Source organism: Tiliqua scincoides, chromosome 15 (genome assembly GCF_035046505.1).
Source record: "Tiliqua scincoides isolate rTilSci1 chromosome 15, rTilSci1.hap2, whole genome shotgun sequence".
NCBI lineage: Eukaryota > Metazoa > Chordata > Lepidosauria > Squamata > Scincidae > Tiliqua > Tiliqua scincoides.
In genome coordinates, this window is record NC_089835.1 from 2437861 (window position 1) to 2452966 (window position 15106).

General features: G+C 50.2%; 1 protein-coding gene across 3 annotated transcripts in view; it reads left to right on the forward strand.

Moving 5' to 3' along the window:
* RTN3 (reticulon 3) overlaps nt 1-15106 on the forward strand; it is a 38027-nt gene that overhangs the window by 13438 nt on the left and 9483 nt on the right. Inside the window, exons 2-3 of one of the 3 annotated variants that reach the window (XM_066610129.1) lie at nt 511-561; nt 7550-9631. The exons of 1 other annotated variant lie outside the window; for it this stretch is intronic. In XM_066610129.1, coding sequence (XP_066466226.1) covers nt 511-561; nt 7550-9631 — 2133 coding nt within the window. The remainder of the gene's footprint in view (nt 1-510; nt 562-7549; nt 9632-15106) is intronic. One more of the 3 variants, XM_066610130.1, reaches the window with a different exon arrangement.

Below are 15106 nucleotides of genomic sequence, written 5' to 3' on the forward strand. Positions count from 1 at the left end.
GGCTAGGTTTGTGGTCCGCACCTACACCCCAGTACCCAGCATGCAGTGGGGCAGGAAGTGTTCCAGTAATGTAGCTCATCTAGGGTTGCCGGACCTTTCCAAGGCATGGCTTCCACCCAGAACGTTTTGACCAGTGGCCTTGCTGAAGCTCTGTGCCTTGCTGAAGCTCTGCCCATCTCCTGAAGTCTTCTGGTTATTGAACTGCAATTAATGATAGTCCTCCTGGCATTTGTAGCAGAGTCCTGAGCAAAACTGTATTGTGGATCATTACCATGTGAAGGGGGTCCATTTTCCTTTCAAGCCGATGGGTAAAATTCTTCCACTCTCGTAGGCACTTCCTAAAACTTGGCAGCAAGGTGAGTAACCAGCCACTGCTGATCTTCCCTCCACCCCTTTCCTGCAGCCTGTGCCCAGCTGAGAGAACTGCGACTTTGCAGGAAAGCCATATCTAACAAACTGCTTGTTTCTTTCCCAGGTTGTGGAGTCTCATCCTTTGTATTTTCCTTTCAGATTCCTTTGTTTCTTCCTCTCAGCCTGTCTCTCTCTTTTCGACCTCACAAGGCAAGTTTTGTCATTTTTCTTGTCATTTTTCCCTCCACGAAAGAAAAATGTTGAGAAAGAGGCTGTAACTGGGGTCAGGTTCATCTTCTCAGGCATTCGAACAAACCTCTAATTACTTTCAGAGCAGCTTGTTGGGTTGCATTCAGCAGCTACTAGGGCATGATCCTGGTGTGACTTGTTTCCATCTTCAGTGTTTGCCAAGAGAACACCCTGTTTGCTAAAACTCAAGAACAAATACTTTTAAACTGGCCGTGACCTGTGCTCAAGTCCCACAAGGCTTTTCAGAGCCACACTTTCAAAGATGGATTAATTCCCATCAGAGTGGGAGGGATTATTTCCCTGGCTATATAGGGAGCCTGCTTGTACATCTGTAGAAGAAGAATAAAAAGTGAGGCCAAACACCTCTCCAAATTGCATAGCCTGAGCATTTCCAGGTGAGGAAAGGATTCGCTGCATTGAATCGGTGCCTTGTGTTCCCCACGGCTTACCAAAAATTGGGGGCAGACTGTTTGCCGAAGCAAATAGCCTTTGCTGGAACTGGTGGCAACTGGTGAAACTGGTGGCTGTACATCTTTGGATATAGCATCTTGGCCCCTGCAGCTGTATTCTGGGGAGCCCAGGGAGGAGATCTATGGCAGATAAACAACTTTCCTTGGCTGCCTTTATCAGTCTTTCATGTGGAACTGCAAGGGAGTGTCAGGTGCGTTGAGGGCTCATGGTGGGGCAGGACTAATGCCCAGTTTGCACAGCTGTTGCTTGGTGTGGATCAAGCTTGGACCTTGGATGGCTCATGCCCCAGAATCGACACTGCTGCGTTTCCTATCCAGTGCTCCAGGATTCCTTGACAGGTGAAGATGATTGGCGGGGGTAGGAAGGCTTGCAAACCCCCATCTTGGATGCTGTTTGCTGTAATGATTGAGAGGACGCTTGCTCATCACACAGTGCCCTGCTCGGCCATTAGTGTGGTAGCTTGTAGATTTTTTCCCTAGCCCTGCTGCACTCAGTGTTGCAGAGTAGTCATGTGCCAGCTTGGACTGGGTAAACTAAGCAGCTTGAGCTGTCTAATGAGAGAAGGCATGGTGGAACCTGGAACTCCTGGTTCTAGAACATAGTTATGGGGTGAATAATGTGATAGCACATACCCTTTGGCATAGGGGATGTCCTAAGTCCCTTCTGGCATCTCCGCTTGGGCGTATCAGGGATTGCTCGTGATCAGTCAATCGTTCTGGCCTCCATGGACTGATTTGGTGCAAGGCTGTATCATCAGGGTAGTATAAGACAAGATGAGAACAGCATCGAATGAATGAAAACTTGGTTCAGCGACAGGTGAAGTGAGTGTTAATCTGTGCTTTGCTGCTTCTCTTAAGAGTTGCAAGTGTGATGGTGGCTTGTCTTATGCAAGATTCAAGCTCCCATGGGCTGCTTGCCACTAGATGAACTAGAGTGGGTTTCAACCTTCCTGCTTCAGTGGGACCCATCTTGTGTCTACTTTTTTTTCTCAAGGAACCCTTGAGCACTGCAGAGGATTCTGCAGTTCTGTTAAGGAGTGTTGGGATCCTAGCCAGGCCTCCTGTTCTTGGCCCATGTAAACTCCTCCGGCTGAGCATTGCATGGGGGCAGATCAGCAGTGATGGAGCAAACGATCTCATTTTGGGGAGGCTTGTCTACCATGGCTGATATGCTCCTTGAGGAATGGCTGGTAAGCTTCTGAAGGACTCCCAGGTTTCTGAAACATGGTTTGAAAAAGCTGTTGATAGCAGATAAAGCAGTAAGGCTAAACACAGGCGAGGGCAGACACAGAACCTCAGTGCTAATTTGGATAAGTAAATGGAAAGTTCTCTGCGACTCAAGATTGCTCCCCCTATTGACATGGATTGGTTGAGCAACTAGCAGCGAAGAGTGTTCCTTAAAAATAAGCTGCTTGCTTCTGGAGGTGGCAGCCCAAAGGGTGCTCTGGACTGGTGTTGGCTGTTCTTGCAATTGTTCTTTGCGCAGAGCAGCTTACCAATGCAGCCTCCCAAGACTTCAGGCCTGAAGATGAAACACTGAAGTTCAAACAATTCCTGCCATTGTCGGTTGGCCGCTTGTCTCCTCTTGCCCCAGAACCATAATGCAGAATGAAATAATTTGTGCTGTTGTTGGTTTAGGGCAGGAATGTGTGCAGGGAATGCAGGATGTCCTGCAGTGAAGAGGGCAAGGAACTGTCATGACAGATGTCTGGCCTGCCACTCAAATCTTCCCATGCTGCAGGGATGTGTTGGTTGCCTTAGGGGTCCAGAGATGTAGGCTTGGCTTACTGGTTGCTATGGTTTGTAGTTGTGGACTTGAGAGGAAGAGGCAAGGTCTTCTCTGACTTGCACCGGGAAGCTGAAATGGTAGGACACTATGGGAGGATCTGCCACTGAGAAGGGACTTCTCACCTTGTTTCTTACCTTCTCAAAAATGGCAGTGGGTCTGTGCTGTTGTCCACATCCCACTTAGCGGAGGGCTGGTGGCCCTCGCCCAAAGGAGTGGATTTGTCTAGTGCCTTGCTGCACCTTCCATTGACCCACCACCATTGACTAAGGCTATAAAAATGCAGGAGTTGTGTCTGACCCAGCAGCCTGCCAGAGTCCTCTGGAGGCTTGTACACAGGGTGCAAAGGCGACAGCCCTCCCTCGCCACCTGCTTCCCAGCAACTCGTATCAGGACAGAAATGCCTCTGAAAATGGGAAGTGTCATTTAACTTTGTTTGGCCAGTAAGTCATTGTTCTGGCTGTTTCAAGAGCTCTGGGTGTCTCGCAATAGGAACCCTGAAAGACATTTGGGATGGACCAGTAGGAAACCAGTTACAGCCTTTTTTGGGGAATAGAAACATTTTTCTTACTCTTCTCCACTACTTAGTCCTTCTTGAGACCCAGCTTGGCTGCCAATTGCTGGCTAACTTCCGATCTTGGTGCTGTGACTATCACACGCTGCTGTGGCTGCTTTGCACGATGTGTTCCTCCTCCCCCCCTCCTTTAAGCTTCACCTTTTGTGTCTTTAACACATACTTCTAGAGGTAGCTGAGCACAAATATTTCCCAACTGGAGGCTTGGGGTGGCAATGGCTGGACTAGGCAGGCTGCAATCCCATGAGCTGCCAGGCAGATTTTGAAATGCCAGCTGCAAATGGGTTGAGCCCCCAGGTTTTGTTGATTGCTTCCTTCTCATTTTGTTGCCGGCTTGGTCCAGCGGGAGACGGCTAGCCTGCTGGCCAGGCAAGTGGGGTTCCCTGCCTTCTGCTGTGGGTTGCCAAGGTCCCCTTTCTCTATCGTTGCGTTTAGTTTTTCAGTAGACTCATAAAAAGGCTCTTGTAAGTGGAGAGATAAAAGGTGCATTAGACAGTCATGCTCTTAGACAATGGCGTGTGTGTGAGTGGGTGAAAGAGCCTAGAGAGCACTGCTGGTAATGTTTACTGCCTGACCTCTTTTTGTAGTTGGAGACATCTGAGTTGGTTAAAGCATACAAATACACTTTATCACACAGCTGCAGCCTCACCCAATATTGGCCTCTCAATACCATAGAGTACCATTCTGAGCCCACCAGAGTCTGTAAACTTCCCTCTAGTTTCAAAGGAACCCCCTGATTTGTCCTGCCTCCATGAACAGTAGATGAAAGATGTCATGATGAGACTCTTTAAAAGACTAAAGAGTGCCTTTGTAGCTGTCATTTTGCCCAATAAATCTGTGTGTTCTTTTGGAATTTAGAAAAGGGTGGGGACATTGCACTGGTGTGTGGGGCTAGGAGTTGAGGAGCCACCGTGAACATGAGTTTCGTTTTGAGCTGAGCAACCTTGGCACGCAACACTAAATCACTGATGTTGCTTCACTTCAGTTACTGTCTGTGCTTGCTCTGTGCCCATTTCACAGGTCTGTTGTTAGACTTGGCAGGGATATCCTGGAGGTACAGGGTGTGTTGCAGATGCTCTGCGATAAGACAGGATGGCCTGAAAATGTTTGCTCTTCTAGTAAATAGCAACACACTGAGAGCCAGTTTTCCGCTGCTGGATTGCAGAAAAGGCGTCCTCTGAATCTGTGATTGGGGTGCATTTTCACTTCACTTGTGGCTGTGTCAGAAAGATGTTCTGCCCTGTAGCAGTCAGTTTCTGTTTGTGCACCAGGGAATCCAGGGCTGTGAGATCAGGAGTGGCCAACAAGCTTCTCTGAAGGAGAGCTTGCCCCTTCAGATAGATTCAGGGGATTATCCATTATTTGCCCTGTACCACAAGTCTTCAGCTCTTTTGAGACTCACCTTTTAAACTTATTGTGGAACATGGGATCCCAGTACTTTTTAATGTGACGTTCCTCTCCCCTTATCACTCTCTGTTTTGACATTATTGGGGAATATCTACATGATAAGTTTCCCAGTTGTTCTACTCCATGGAAAATTGTGCAAACTGTAGTTTGCAAGGGGGTTTTCAGATAACTTTCGGCACCCACACCAACTGTAATTCCAGGAGTTTGCAGTTGGAGAGGCATGACAGAGTAACTTCTGTATAGAAACAGTATAGAGATATTGGGTGGGCATAGCTTGGCTCTTTCTCCCCACCTTTTTACTCTTTTAAAAATAAATATAATCATCTAGTCAGGTCTTTTGACTAGGCCAGTCCACAAGTTGAACACCCAGGGCCAGCCAATTGCCACCTACTCTCCACCTGGCAGCATGGCCATTGCTCCTCCTACCACTCCCTGTTGGGGAAGGGTGGTGGGCTTCAGTGTGGGAAAGCACTGGAGAAGGATAGAGCTGGATGACCTCCCCTCCATCCCCCTGCTTCTGAGGCAACCTTAGTCTTTCACACAGGCAGGCTGGCCTCATGAAGACCGGGGCTGTAGACCAGGGGTTCCCAAACAGTGAGTATGTGGCCCACCAGTGGGTCACCAACCAGTTCTTGATGGTTTGCGAAACTGACAAGGTATATTAGGCTACATGCATCAAGGGTTAAACAACCTGCTACTTGGGGGCCAGTAGCCACAGAGGTTTGAGTGGCTTTTTCTCGTTGGGTTTGGATGCTAAAAAGTTTGGAAACCACTGCGGTAAGACCTTTCCCATAAGATGAGGGCAAAGCCTGAGAGACTTTTCTGAGACCCTCTGAGCATGGGCCTAGAATCCTTTGCAGGACAGAAGGGTTCAGGGGCTCTTCAGCATTCCCATTGCCTTAGTTGTGGTTATGCAGAGGCCTACGTAGCTTTGAACTCTGAGATCTATCCCCAGGCAAGAGGGTGAGAATGGCCATCTTTATGTTGAAATAACCAGGTCTATTGCTAACATGTGTCAGTTGAGTTCTGTTCTGAAGCATGTCTGATTCAGGCAGTTGAACCTCTCTCATCAGGAATTCTTTCCTGAAGTGTCATCTTCAGCTGGTCTCAGCATGCAAGCAGGTGTCGGGTAGGCACTCCGGCAGTTGCCAGGAAGCACATAGTAAGCAAAAGGGTGACTGCAAGACTCATAGTAAGTCAAAAGGGTGACTTGCAGGTGACTGTAAGGCTCTGGAATCTGCTGCCCATGTAAACAGAAGTGAGCAGTTCAGTGGTGTTGCACCGGTGTGATTGAAGAGTGTGTTTGCACTCTATGCAACTCTATGCAAGAGTGTACGTTTGCACTCTAAAGCTCTATAGGCATCTTAGAGCCCTGTCTTATTTTTATTTCCGTGACTACGGTGCCATTTTTCATTTTAAAAAACAGGCTGCTCAGTACAAAGTATAATTTAAATGCACAGTATGAACACCTGTAAAAGCAGCAGCCCCAAAGCGGGCACATGACGCTGATCTGATTAGGTGATGATGATCCAGGAGCCAGGTGGAAAAACAAAGGCCTTCCCTGCAGTTCAGAGAGAGCCCAGTGTATCTTCTGGCAGGGGGGGGGGAGAGAAATGTCCCAAGTTTGGTGCCACTACCAGAGTGTTCTCTCTGGTACCCATCCAGTGTGTTCCAGTTTTTCTTGCTGTTCACATGATCTTGACTTGGCTTCAACCAGTTTAGGACTTTAAAAGCCACTTTTTGGTGAACCCAGAGTTGTGCATTTCATTGTTCAGCCGTTCTCTCTCTGCCTCCCCTGTCTTTCACAGAATGAATAAAGTAATGCAACAAGAAGTTGTAATGAGCAGGTTAAATCCAGCCACCAGAGTATATCTGGCACACAAAAGGAAAGTAGCTGCTGTTCTGGCCCTGCTGTTGCCCTTTCCCAATTCCTGTTTTTCCCCCATGGCGTTCTGGCTGCCAGTCACTTGAAAGCAGAATAGCAGCGTAACTGAAACCCTGTGTTCGTTTGTGGGCCAATCTCCTCCCCACCCCACCACCTTGCATTGGCACACCCCCCCGTACCTTTCTCAACTGCTGCCTTGTGCATAAGGAGTGGCTCCTGGAATCACTGTGTGTGCGCAGTCCCAGTAACTCCTAATTTAGGAGCTTATTTTGGTGGCGCAATCTCTCTTGTAGCACCCACCTTGCCACATGCTTGGGAAAGCTGTTCCATTGCCTAACCCACTTTCCCTTGGAGTCGTAGCTTTCAGGGTAGAGATTAGAACAGACAGTGCGATCCGGTGCTTAGGCGTCCAGGCTTCGGTTTAGGTTTGTAACGTCTGATGTTTCACTTGAGCCCGGCTGTGTCTTTCTGACAGCCCTACCACCCCGTAGGGAGGAGCACTTTGTGACACACAGAGGAGTTTTAACATACAAGTCTGAATTTTCTGTTCACCCACCCAGCATGCCACACTGTTTTGCTCTTCAGATTTTCTTTTGCTACCACCAAGTGCTGCAACGAAGCTGACCTTTGGTGTTGGTGTAGATCGCGGCTCCCTTGTGACGTGGCTTCCCCTTCCTTTGGGTGATGGTCTCTTGCATGTCTGCCAAGGCTGGTGTGTTCTGGAGTCTGTCGTCTCTCTTGCACTCAAAGCATGTTGCCTGCTTGACTGTGAAACCTGTAACTGTTACTGTGTCTGCATCTCTCCCCTTCTTCAACTGGACCCCAAGGAGGGACCACTTCTCCTCCACCTCCTCCAGCCAACAAGTCGGCTTCCACGATTGCACTTCCCTCTTCCCCTGTTGGGTCTTCATTGGTGGAAGCTCCAGCCCTTTCTTTAGCGCATTCCAAAAACCAGAGTCAAACAGATGGGAAATCAACACTCTCCAGTGGAGGAAGAGAGTTGGTGAATGGCCAAAAATGGGACCGTGTCTGTGGGGTCAGTGATGGTTTGGGAACAGAACCAATGTTGCAGTGGTCTCCTGGCTTGAAAGAGCCCTCATTCTCCGTTGAATTCAAAGTTCATGATTCCAACTCGGTGGTTCAAGCCAGTTCCCTGGAGCACAACAACTTTCAGGCAGAGGTCCTTGTAGGTAATAAGGCCGATCTGAGTAGTCATGACCAACATTTCCTGGACCAAGCCCCCAAGACAGCCTCTGGTGAAGAGTCCGCTCTACCGGCCAATTCCAAAAAAGAATCCGAGGTGCTGCAGGCCAGAGTCATGTTTTCACATTCTGCACCTGTAGTTGGCGAGGCAGCTGTGGAGAAGGATTCCCCTGAATCGCCGTTCGAGGTCATTGCTGACAAAGTGGAATTCGATAAGGAGTTCAAGGATGTCCTTGTGAGCAACTCCGGCGACATTGGCAGCAATTGGGTGATGCACGGCGAGAGGGAGCTGCTTCATGACATTCCGGAAGACAGTGTGTGCGAGTTCCAAGTGAAGCCTCGTGTTGGGGGCAGACTCCCATCCGGGCCTGGACTCTCACGCCAGTCTTCGGGCACCACTGCTGCCCTGGAAGAAGTGTCCAAGTGCGTCCGTGACTTGCATAGCTTCACGAACGAGATACTGAACTGGGACCTGATTCCCAAGGACCTCGATGACAAGCCTGACAACTCGGCAAGCTCAGTCCTACCTGTGTCATCAGCCAAAGATGCTGGCAGTAAGGCAGACGTGGGCAAAGCTTCCAGCCCTCCTCGGCCACTCACTATCAGCGCCCACCAGAAAGTCAGGCCACCTCTGGGGACAGAAGAGAACCAGACCCACAAAGAGGTGGCTGCTGTGAAACCAACCCTAGCTGTGTCCGCTGAGCTGAAGGCAGATGTCTGTTGGCCCAACCCTAGCCTGCCTGAAGCAGCAGATGCCGACAGCTCCGGTGAGTCTGACGACACCATCATAGAGGATGCCACGGTGGACCCAGCCTTCCAAAATGAGAAGGTGGCAGAGAGTAGCAAGACTCAGCCAAAGCCAGCAGCCTCAGTCTTGGTGGAACCAAGAGCCAATGAAGGCCCATCAGATAAGACCATCAAATGTGCCCAAGAAGATGAAGGCTTCATGCCTTCCAAGACCCCAGAGGGTGGTTGGGGCTTCATTGACGACTTCGAGGATATCCCGGACAAAGTGGATGTTCTCGGAGAAAGCCCAGTTGCTGTGTCTCTGCTCCCCAAGCAGTCTGCCACAGGTTTACCTGCTGCAGCGAGTGAGGAATTGGGCCCTCATGAGCAGGACTTGTTTGGCAGAGGCCCAGAGACAGAGGGCCTCGGCAGTTCTCCAAGTGGAGCCCTCCCCGTGAACAGCTTGAAAGAAAGTGTGTGTCCAGACTCCCTGAACGGCGAGAGTTTCATGGACTTCATGAAGGAGTGCTTGAAGGCCAAGGGGAGGGAGTCTCCCGAGGATCCAGTTGAGACGTTCTCAGAAGCTGAGCTCAGAGCAGCCAGATCTGAAGTGTGGGCTCCACACTTTCAGCAGCCACCTGCGGCCACCCAAGATTTTGAACAGGAGCACCTCACCATCAAGGCCCTCATGGAGGTTGGCCAGAAGTCTGAGATGGAGAGGCAGTCGCCTGCCCCAGGCAAGGTTCCCTCAGCTGGAGGGAGGCGACCAGGGCAGTACTGCGAGACGCCGCCAGACCACCCTGTGCCTGCTCCAAAGTCTGCCTTGGAGAAGAGGCCCCTTTGCCTGGAGCAGGCTATAGATGTGAAGCTGGCTTCCACGTCCCCTGGCCTCGGTGCACATGAGTTCCTTGGTGCACCTGGTCAGACTCCTGCACTTCCCCTACCACATGCCATAAGGAAATTATTTGCCGAATTCTCAGGTAAACACCTTTTATGTTATGGCTTGTACCTTGCCTGTGGTCCTCTCCACAGTAGCTGCCATCCTAGTGGCATCTCTGTAGTTGGCCCTATCCGCCCACACAATGTTCATCAAGCACTGAGTTGCAGGGAGACTGGGAAGGTTGTGTATGCTTGACAGCACCCCGTTCCCTTGTGCTTTTGACCGCATCACAACAAAGCATGAGCCCTGTGCTCTTGCTGTTTCCAAAGGGATGTCTCCTCTGGCCACAGCACTCTGCCAGGGAGCCATCATTCAATCCTGGTGGTAGAATGGACCAGATCTGCATAAATTTGCCTGTGAGAGGGAAGATTTTGTAATAGAGCGCATACTTCTTTAGTTAGAGCCAGAGTGAGGGAAAAACTTGGCCCAAGGGCTCCCTTGGGGTATAGACAGGCAGGCTCATTGTCACCTGATTTCTACCCTGAGAAAGTGTTTTTTCTAGGCCTCTTGAGGGGTTTGCACGTCAGTGAACTGCAGCAGTGCTTAGCCACTGGTCAGGCACCACAGGGGCAAGCAGTAGGGAGATTGTGGCCCATCTCTGGCATTTCCACTAGAGGGAGCTTTGGAAAGTACCCTCCCTGGCTCCTTGGAGAGCCAACGCCCATCAGAACATAAGAGGTCTAGCTCAGAATAAGGCAACCTCATTCATCTTGGTATCTCAGGAGAGAAAGCCAAAAACCCAGCTTGCATGTCTGAAAGGGCCAGTGCTTCCTAGTCTAACCTCATGCTGGTTTTCTTCCTCATATAAGTCGTTTCCACTATGTCATTTCAATGAGGAATGCAATCTCTGATAACCAGGTTGATTTGGGTAGCCTGATGGCTTGAGTCATATGGTTGGCTATGATATGTGTCTCTCTCCAAATGAGTTGACCAAGGGCTACCTTGGGTTCTGTAAGAGGGTGTTGGAAGATGTGGTTATGGATGAAGATCGCAATTAGATTTAGGAAGGAGCTGACCCCAGCAATGCATGGGGTGTGTTTAGGCTCTGGAATTTGGGATTAAAAGATTAAAGAAATTCCACCACCCTCCTTGGGATTCTTGGCTTTGAGCTTTATTGGCTCTTGTCATGTGTCTCAAACGCAGGTACCTTTCAACTTCCTCTTCAGTAGTTCTCCAGGGCTTGAGTTAATGTAGAGGTCTCTGCCAACCAGTTAACATCTTAAAATGCAACAGTAATGAGCAATTTCTTTTGCAGTCTTACTTGCAGAACTTACTTGTAAAACATGAGACTGAAGTCTCGCAAGATGTTCTGGTGTGGTTGAGCAGCTAGTGTCTTTGCAAGGCACTACTACAAAGGACTGTGGCGTTGTTGAGCTCCAGGGAAAATGTCAAGGCAACGAAGGCAAATACTTTGTTCCTGCGCAGAGATAATTGATGAGGGCTGATGTAACAGAGGAGAAGGCAGAGCAAGAATCCCTGGGTGAAATTTCACCTCTGCCCTGAACTGACTAGGTGACTCTTGGCAGGCTACCTCCCTTTCTCAGTCCTCACTGTCGATAATGAGACCATGCTTGGCCCTAGTTTGTGCAGTTTAGGTCCTCCTTGAGGGTGGTGTTTGTGCTGCAGAAATAATGTTCTTGAAAGCCCTTCCTGAAGGAGTCAACTGGTATCTGGGACTGGACCATTTTGGACCTCAAATAGAGGCTTACCATGTTGAATGGCCCCTTTTCTCCTGCACACAGGAAGGGGGAAAGGGGACTACCCTGGCTTTTCCCCTGGCATTCTAGTTATATAAAATATTTTATATCGGGGGAGCAGTCAGCTGCACGGGCCTCTACAGGGGCTGATGCAAATCCAGAACTGGGTTTTAGCATCTCGAGGAGAGCTTAAGCCTTGAATGGACAAGTCTTCAGAACTTGGGTTGGAAGGAAGTCTGCTGTGAGCTTGGCGGTGTCTGTACTATGTGTGTTTGGTTGGCTGTGTCATCAGCAGTCCTCTGGTGTTGTGTGAAGCATAGTAGCTAATAAGACTGAGCTGGAATTGGGACTTTCCTTGTTTTTAGTCTTGCCTCTGCCCTGCATTCTGGGTTGGGGACCTTTTGACAGGGTTCTTCCTCTTGGCCTCTTCTCCATCTGCGTCCTGAGCTGGGACTTTAGCAGTGTGCCTTTGCCATGAATGTGTGTGTGTCTCTGCCTCAGTCTTCCCCTTTGCAATGTGGGGATAGCCACCCTAGCCTTACAGGGATGTTGATGTCATTCTTATATGAGGTTACTTTGCAGTGCTTGTTCTTGCGAACCTTGGGCACAGTGAACAGGAGATGGTGGGAGGGTGAGGAGGGAACAGATACATGCTTTGTTGAGCTGTGCAGGTAGAGACTCTGCCAGGGAATGGCATAGGGCTGTTCCTCCTCCAGTGGGTTGGTGAGCAGCCCCGTGGGTTCCTTCCTTCCTCTCCTGGAGGATTCAAGTGGCTCTTTGGCAGCATCCCTCCAAGGAGAACCAGGGAGCTCAACAAATGCGTTCATAACCTGGGCCCTTGGCAGTCCCAGGGGAGGGTATTTTGTTGTGCTGACACTGGCACCCTGGGAGGCTGCGCTACTTTCCTTTGTTCACTGGCATGTCATGAGCGAATGATGCTGGACAAACACAACAGAGGGATTCTTCGTTTCCTTTCTGTTCTACGACCAGGAGAAATGACTTGCATTGTGGGATGTGTGTTGAAACTGAGTATGAGAGTATTACTCTTCAGTAATGAGAGCCTGTAATTCTCCCCCCACTCGCCCATCCAGTGGGTCAGGGAGCAAGGAGTCTGAACAGAGGATTTCATAAAGTTATTGTTGGCCAGCTGCCCATCACCCATCTCCTGCAGAGAGGCGTGCCTCTTCCATCTCCAAACAGGGAAAGCCTTGTGCTGGCTTTTTCAGGCCACTGCTCGAGTGACAGGGTGGGGCTATCACTCCATAACAGCGCGCATGAAGGGGAGCCAATGCTTAGGCGCGCATGTGGTCAAGCATCTTCGCTCCCTCCTTCCCAATTAATAGCTGCAGGAGGAACAGCACCAGGCTGGAGCTCTCCCTAGGACCTCAAGGAGCTGCTGCTGTCAGACTAGGCAGTGCTGGGTTTAGATGGGCAGCACCTCGCATTCAGGGTCTTGCACCCTGTTTGCCATGAATCCTAGTGGCTGTGCTCCCACATTCTTCATGGTTTCTGTGCAGTCACATGTCTTGGGGTTCTTTGCATGCACAGAGCAAATCTTGGGAGTTTCCAGAGCATAAATGAAGCCCAAGCTCAAGGGCTGGAGGGATCTTGCACAAATCCCCAGAAAGAGGCCCTGCCAGTTGCCAGGGTGCCTGCAGTCAGCTGAAGGTGATTTCTTCTTTCTTTGCCTTCCAAAACACCCACTCCTGCCATGTCCCTCCCAATCAGGTGCAGGGGTGTTGCCCTCCCCCAGCCCTGATGGTTATCGCCTTCAAAAACACAAGGTCCTAGCTGCCAGGAGACTGTCACTGGCTCCCAGGATTGTGGAGGCTGCCCACAGCTATTGGTGATTTATTTTTCCCCTTCCTGGTTGAGTTTGATATCCGCATTGTTCTCTCCTTGTTGCCGGCTTACAAGCAGTACTTGTCAAATTTTGGGTAGTGTGTGCCTGTGATGGTAATCTGCCTTAAGGGCCCTTGTAAAAGCTGAAAGGTGAGATATTATAGGAGATATGAATTTCTCCTATAATATATAAAGCAGTCTGCCTAACAAAGGGAGTGATTGTCCATTAGCTATGATGCCAAGAGATTTGCTTACTTCTCACCTTCCAGGAGCTCAGCACAGTGTTGATGGCTCCTTCCTCTCCTCTCATGCTCTCAACATTGTACGATAGGCTCAATGATTACGACCAGCCCCCAGTTATCCAGGAAACTTTGCAACTGAGCAAGGATTTGAATCCAGGGCTTCTTTGTCCCATGGCAGCAGGTGGGGTCTCCTAACCCATGTAATTGCACATACAGGGCCCTGTTGGCTATATTCCTGTTTCTGCTAGTCATGGGGAAGGGGTTCATAAGGTGCTATGGGGAGAGCTGCAGCCCCACTTGTGACCCTGATGGAGCATTCTGGGGGTGTGTGCATGGCTTTGGCTTGCGTCTTCTCAAGGCTGTTGGGGCGAACAGCATGCTTGTTCCTTTCCTTAAAACTGAAAGAGAAGGTTCTGAGTCGGTCCTGCATGTTTGAACCCCAGCCCACGTTCTCAAGGAGCTTGTGCAAAATGCACTGTGAATGCACCAGAGGGTGGGAAGCCTGCTGAAGTCTTTTCAGTAGACCAGTCAACACTAGCAAGATACTGAGCAACGAAATGGAAAGGGGTCAAAGCCTGTCTGCGGAGGACTGTGTTCCTCTTCCTTCTGCCCCTATGCATTTCATCAATCATCTCTCCCTCTGATGTGTTTGCTGGTGCGAGGGGCTTGTCCAGATTCTTTAAAAGGCTGCAGTGGGCAGGTTCTTGTGCCTTCTTGTCCTCGCTGTGTCCCACAGACTCCTGACAGCTCTGACAGCTTATTGGCAGGCTGGAGGCCCCTTTGCCTGCTGCAGAAAGAGCATTTAGGGAGGAGGCACATAGCCTCAGCCACATTCTCTCTCCTGGTCCAGAAACACAGGCTCTTGTTCCGGACTGGTCACCTGCCTTACTTTCCAATTCCAGCTGCATGTGACAGCAGTGCAGGGACACCCGTTTAAGAACCAGAGGGGGGAACCCCTGGTTTCTAGCAGTAGTAATATTGCATCCACCCCCCTGCTGAATCACACTGATCCACCCCCAGTGTGATTGGTGGTCCTCTGATATGCCCCAAATTGTGCCGAGGAGCAGCCAAGTGAGGCAGCTTGCTGGGCAAGTCCTGGAGGTTCCACAGCCTATTGTCCTCTCCAGCAGGGGCCTGAAATGCTCAAGCTTGTCAGCCTGGCCTCAGGCCAGCCTAGCTGGAAGGACACTGGCTAGCAGCCCAGCTCCTCTTCCCCAGCTTTCCCCTTCCTTTGGGTGCCTGAGGAATAAACATTGGGGGCAGGCAGCAGCTGACCTTCCGGCAGCCACAGCTTCAGAGACCAGGTTTGTCCTTTTTGGCTTGAGGCAACAGTGCCCTCTCCCTAGAGACGGATACTGCAGACTAAAACTGCCTGGCAAGAGAGAAGGAGACCAGAACAGTTCTACCTCCCCCCTAAAATGCAGCTGCCTACTGGAGCAGGGGTGGGATCCTATTTGTTCCCCACTATCTGAACAGAAGTTGCTGTCTTCCGTTGAGTTGGGCTCTTGTTCCATCTGGCTCAGCATCATTGAGCACTGGCTGGCAGCAGCTTTCCAGGGTTTCAGACAAGGGGTCTTTGCCAGCACCAACCTGGACATGTTACCAGGGGCCTTCTGCATGCAAAGCAGGGACTCTGCCTCTGGGCTACAGTCCTTCCTGATTGGTCATAATCCCATCAACGGGGTTCCTTTATGCCAGCTGTCAGTTCTGCCCAGATGCAGCCTGACTCTAGTC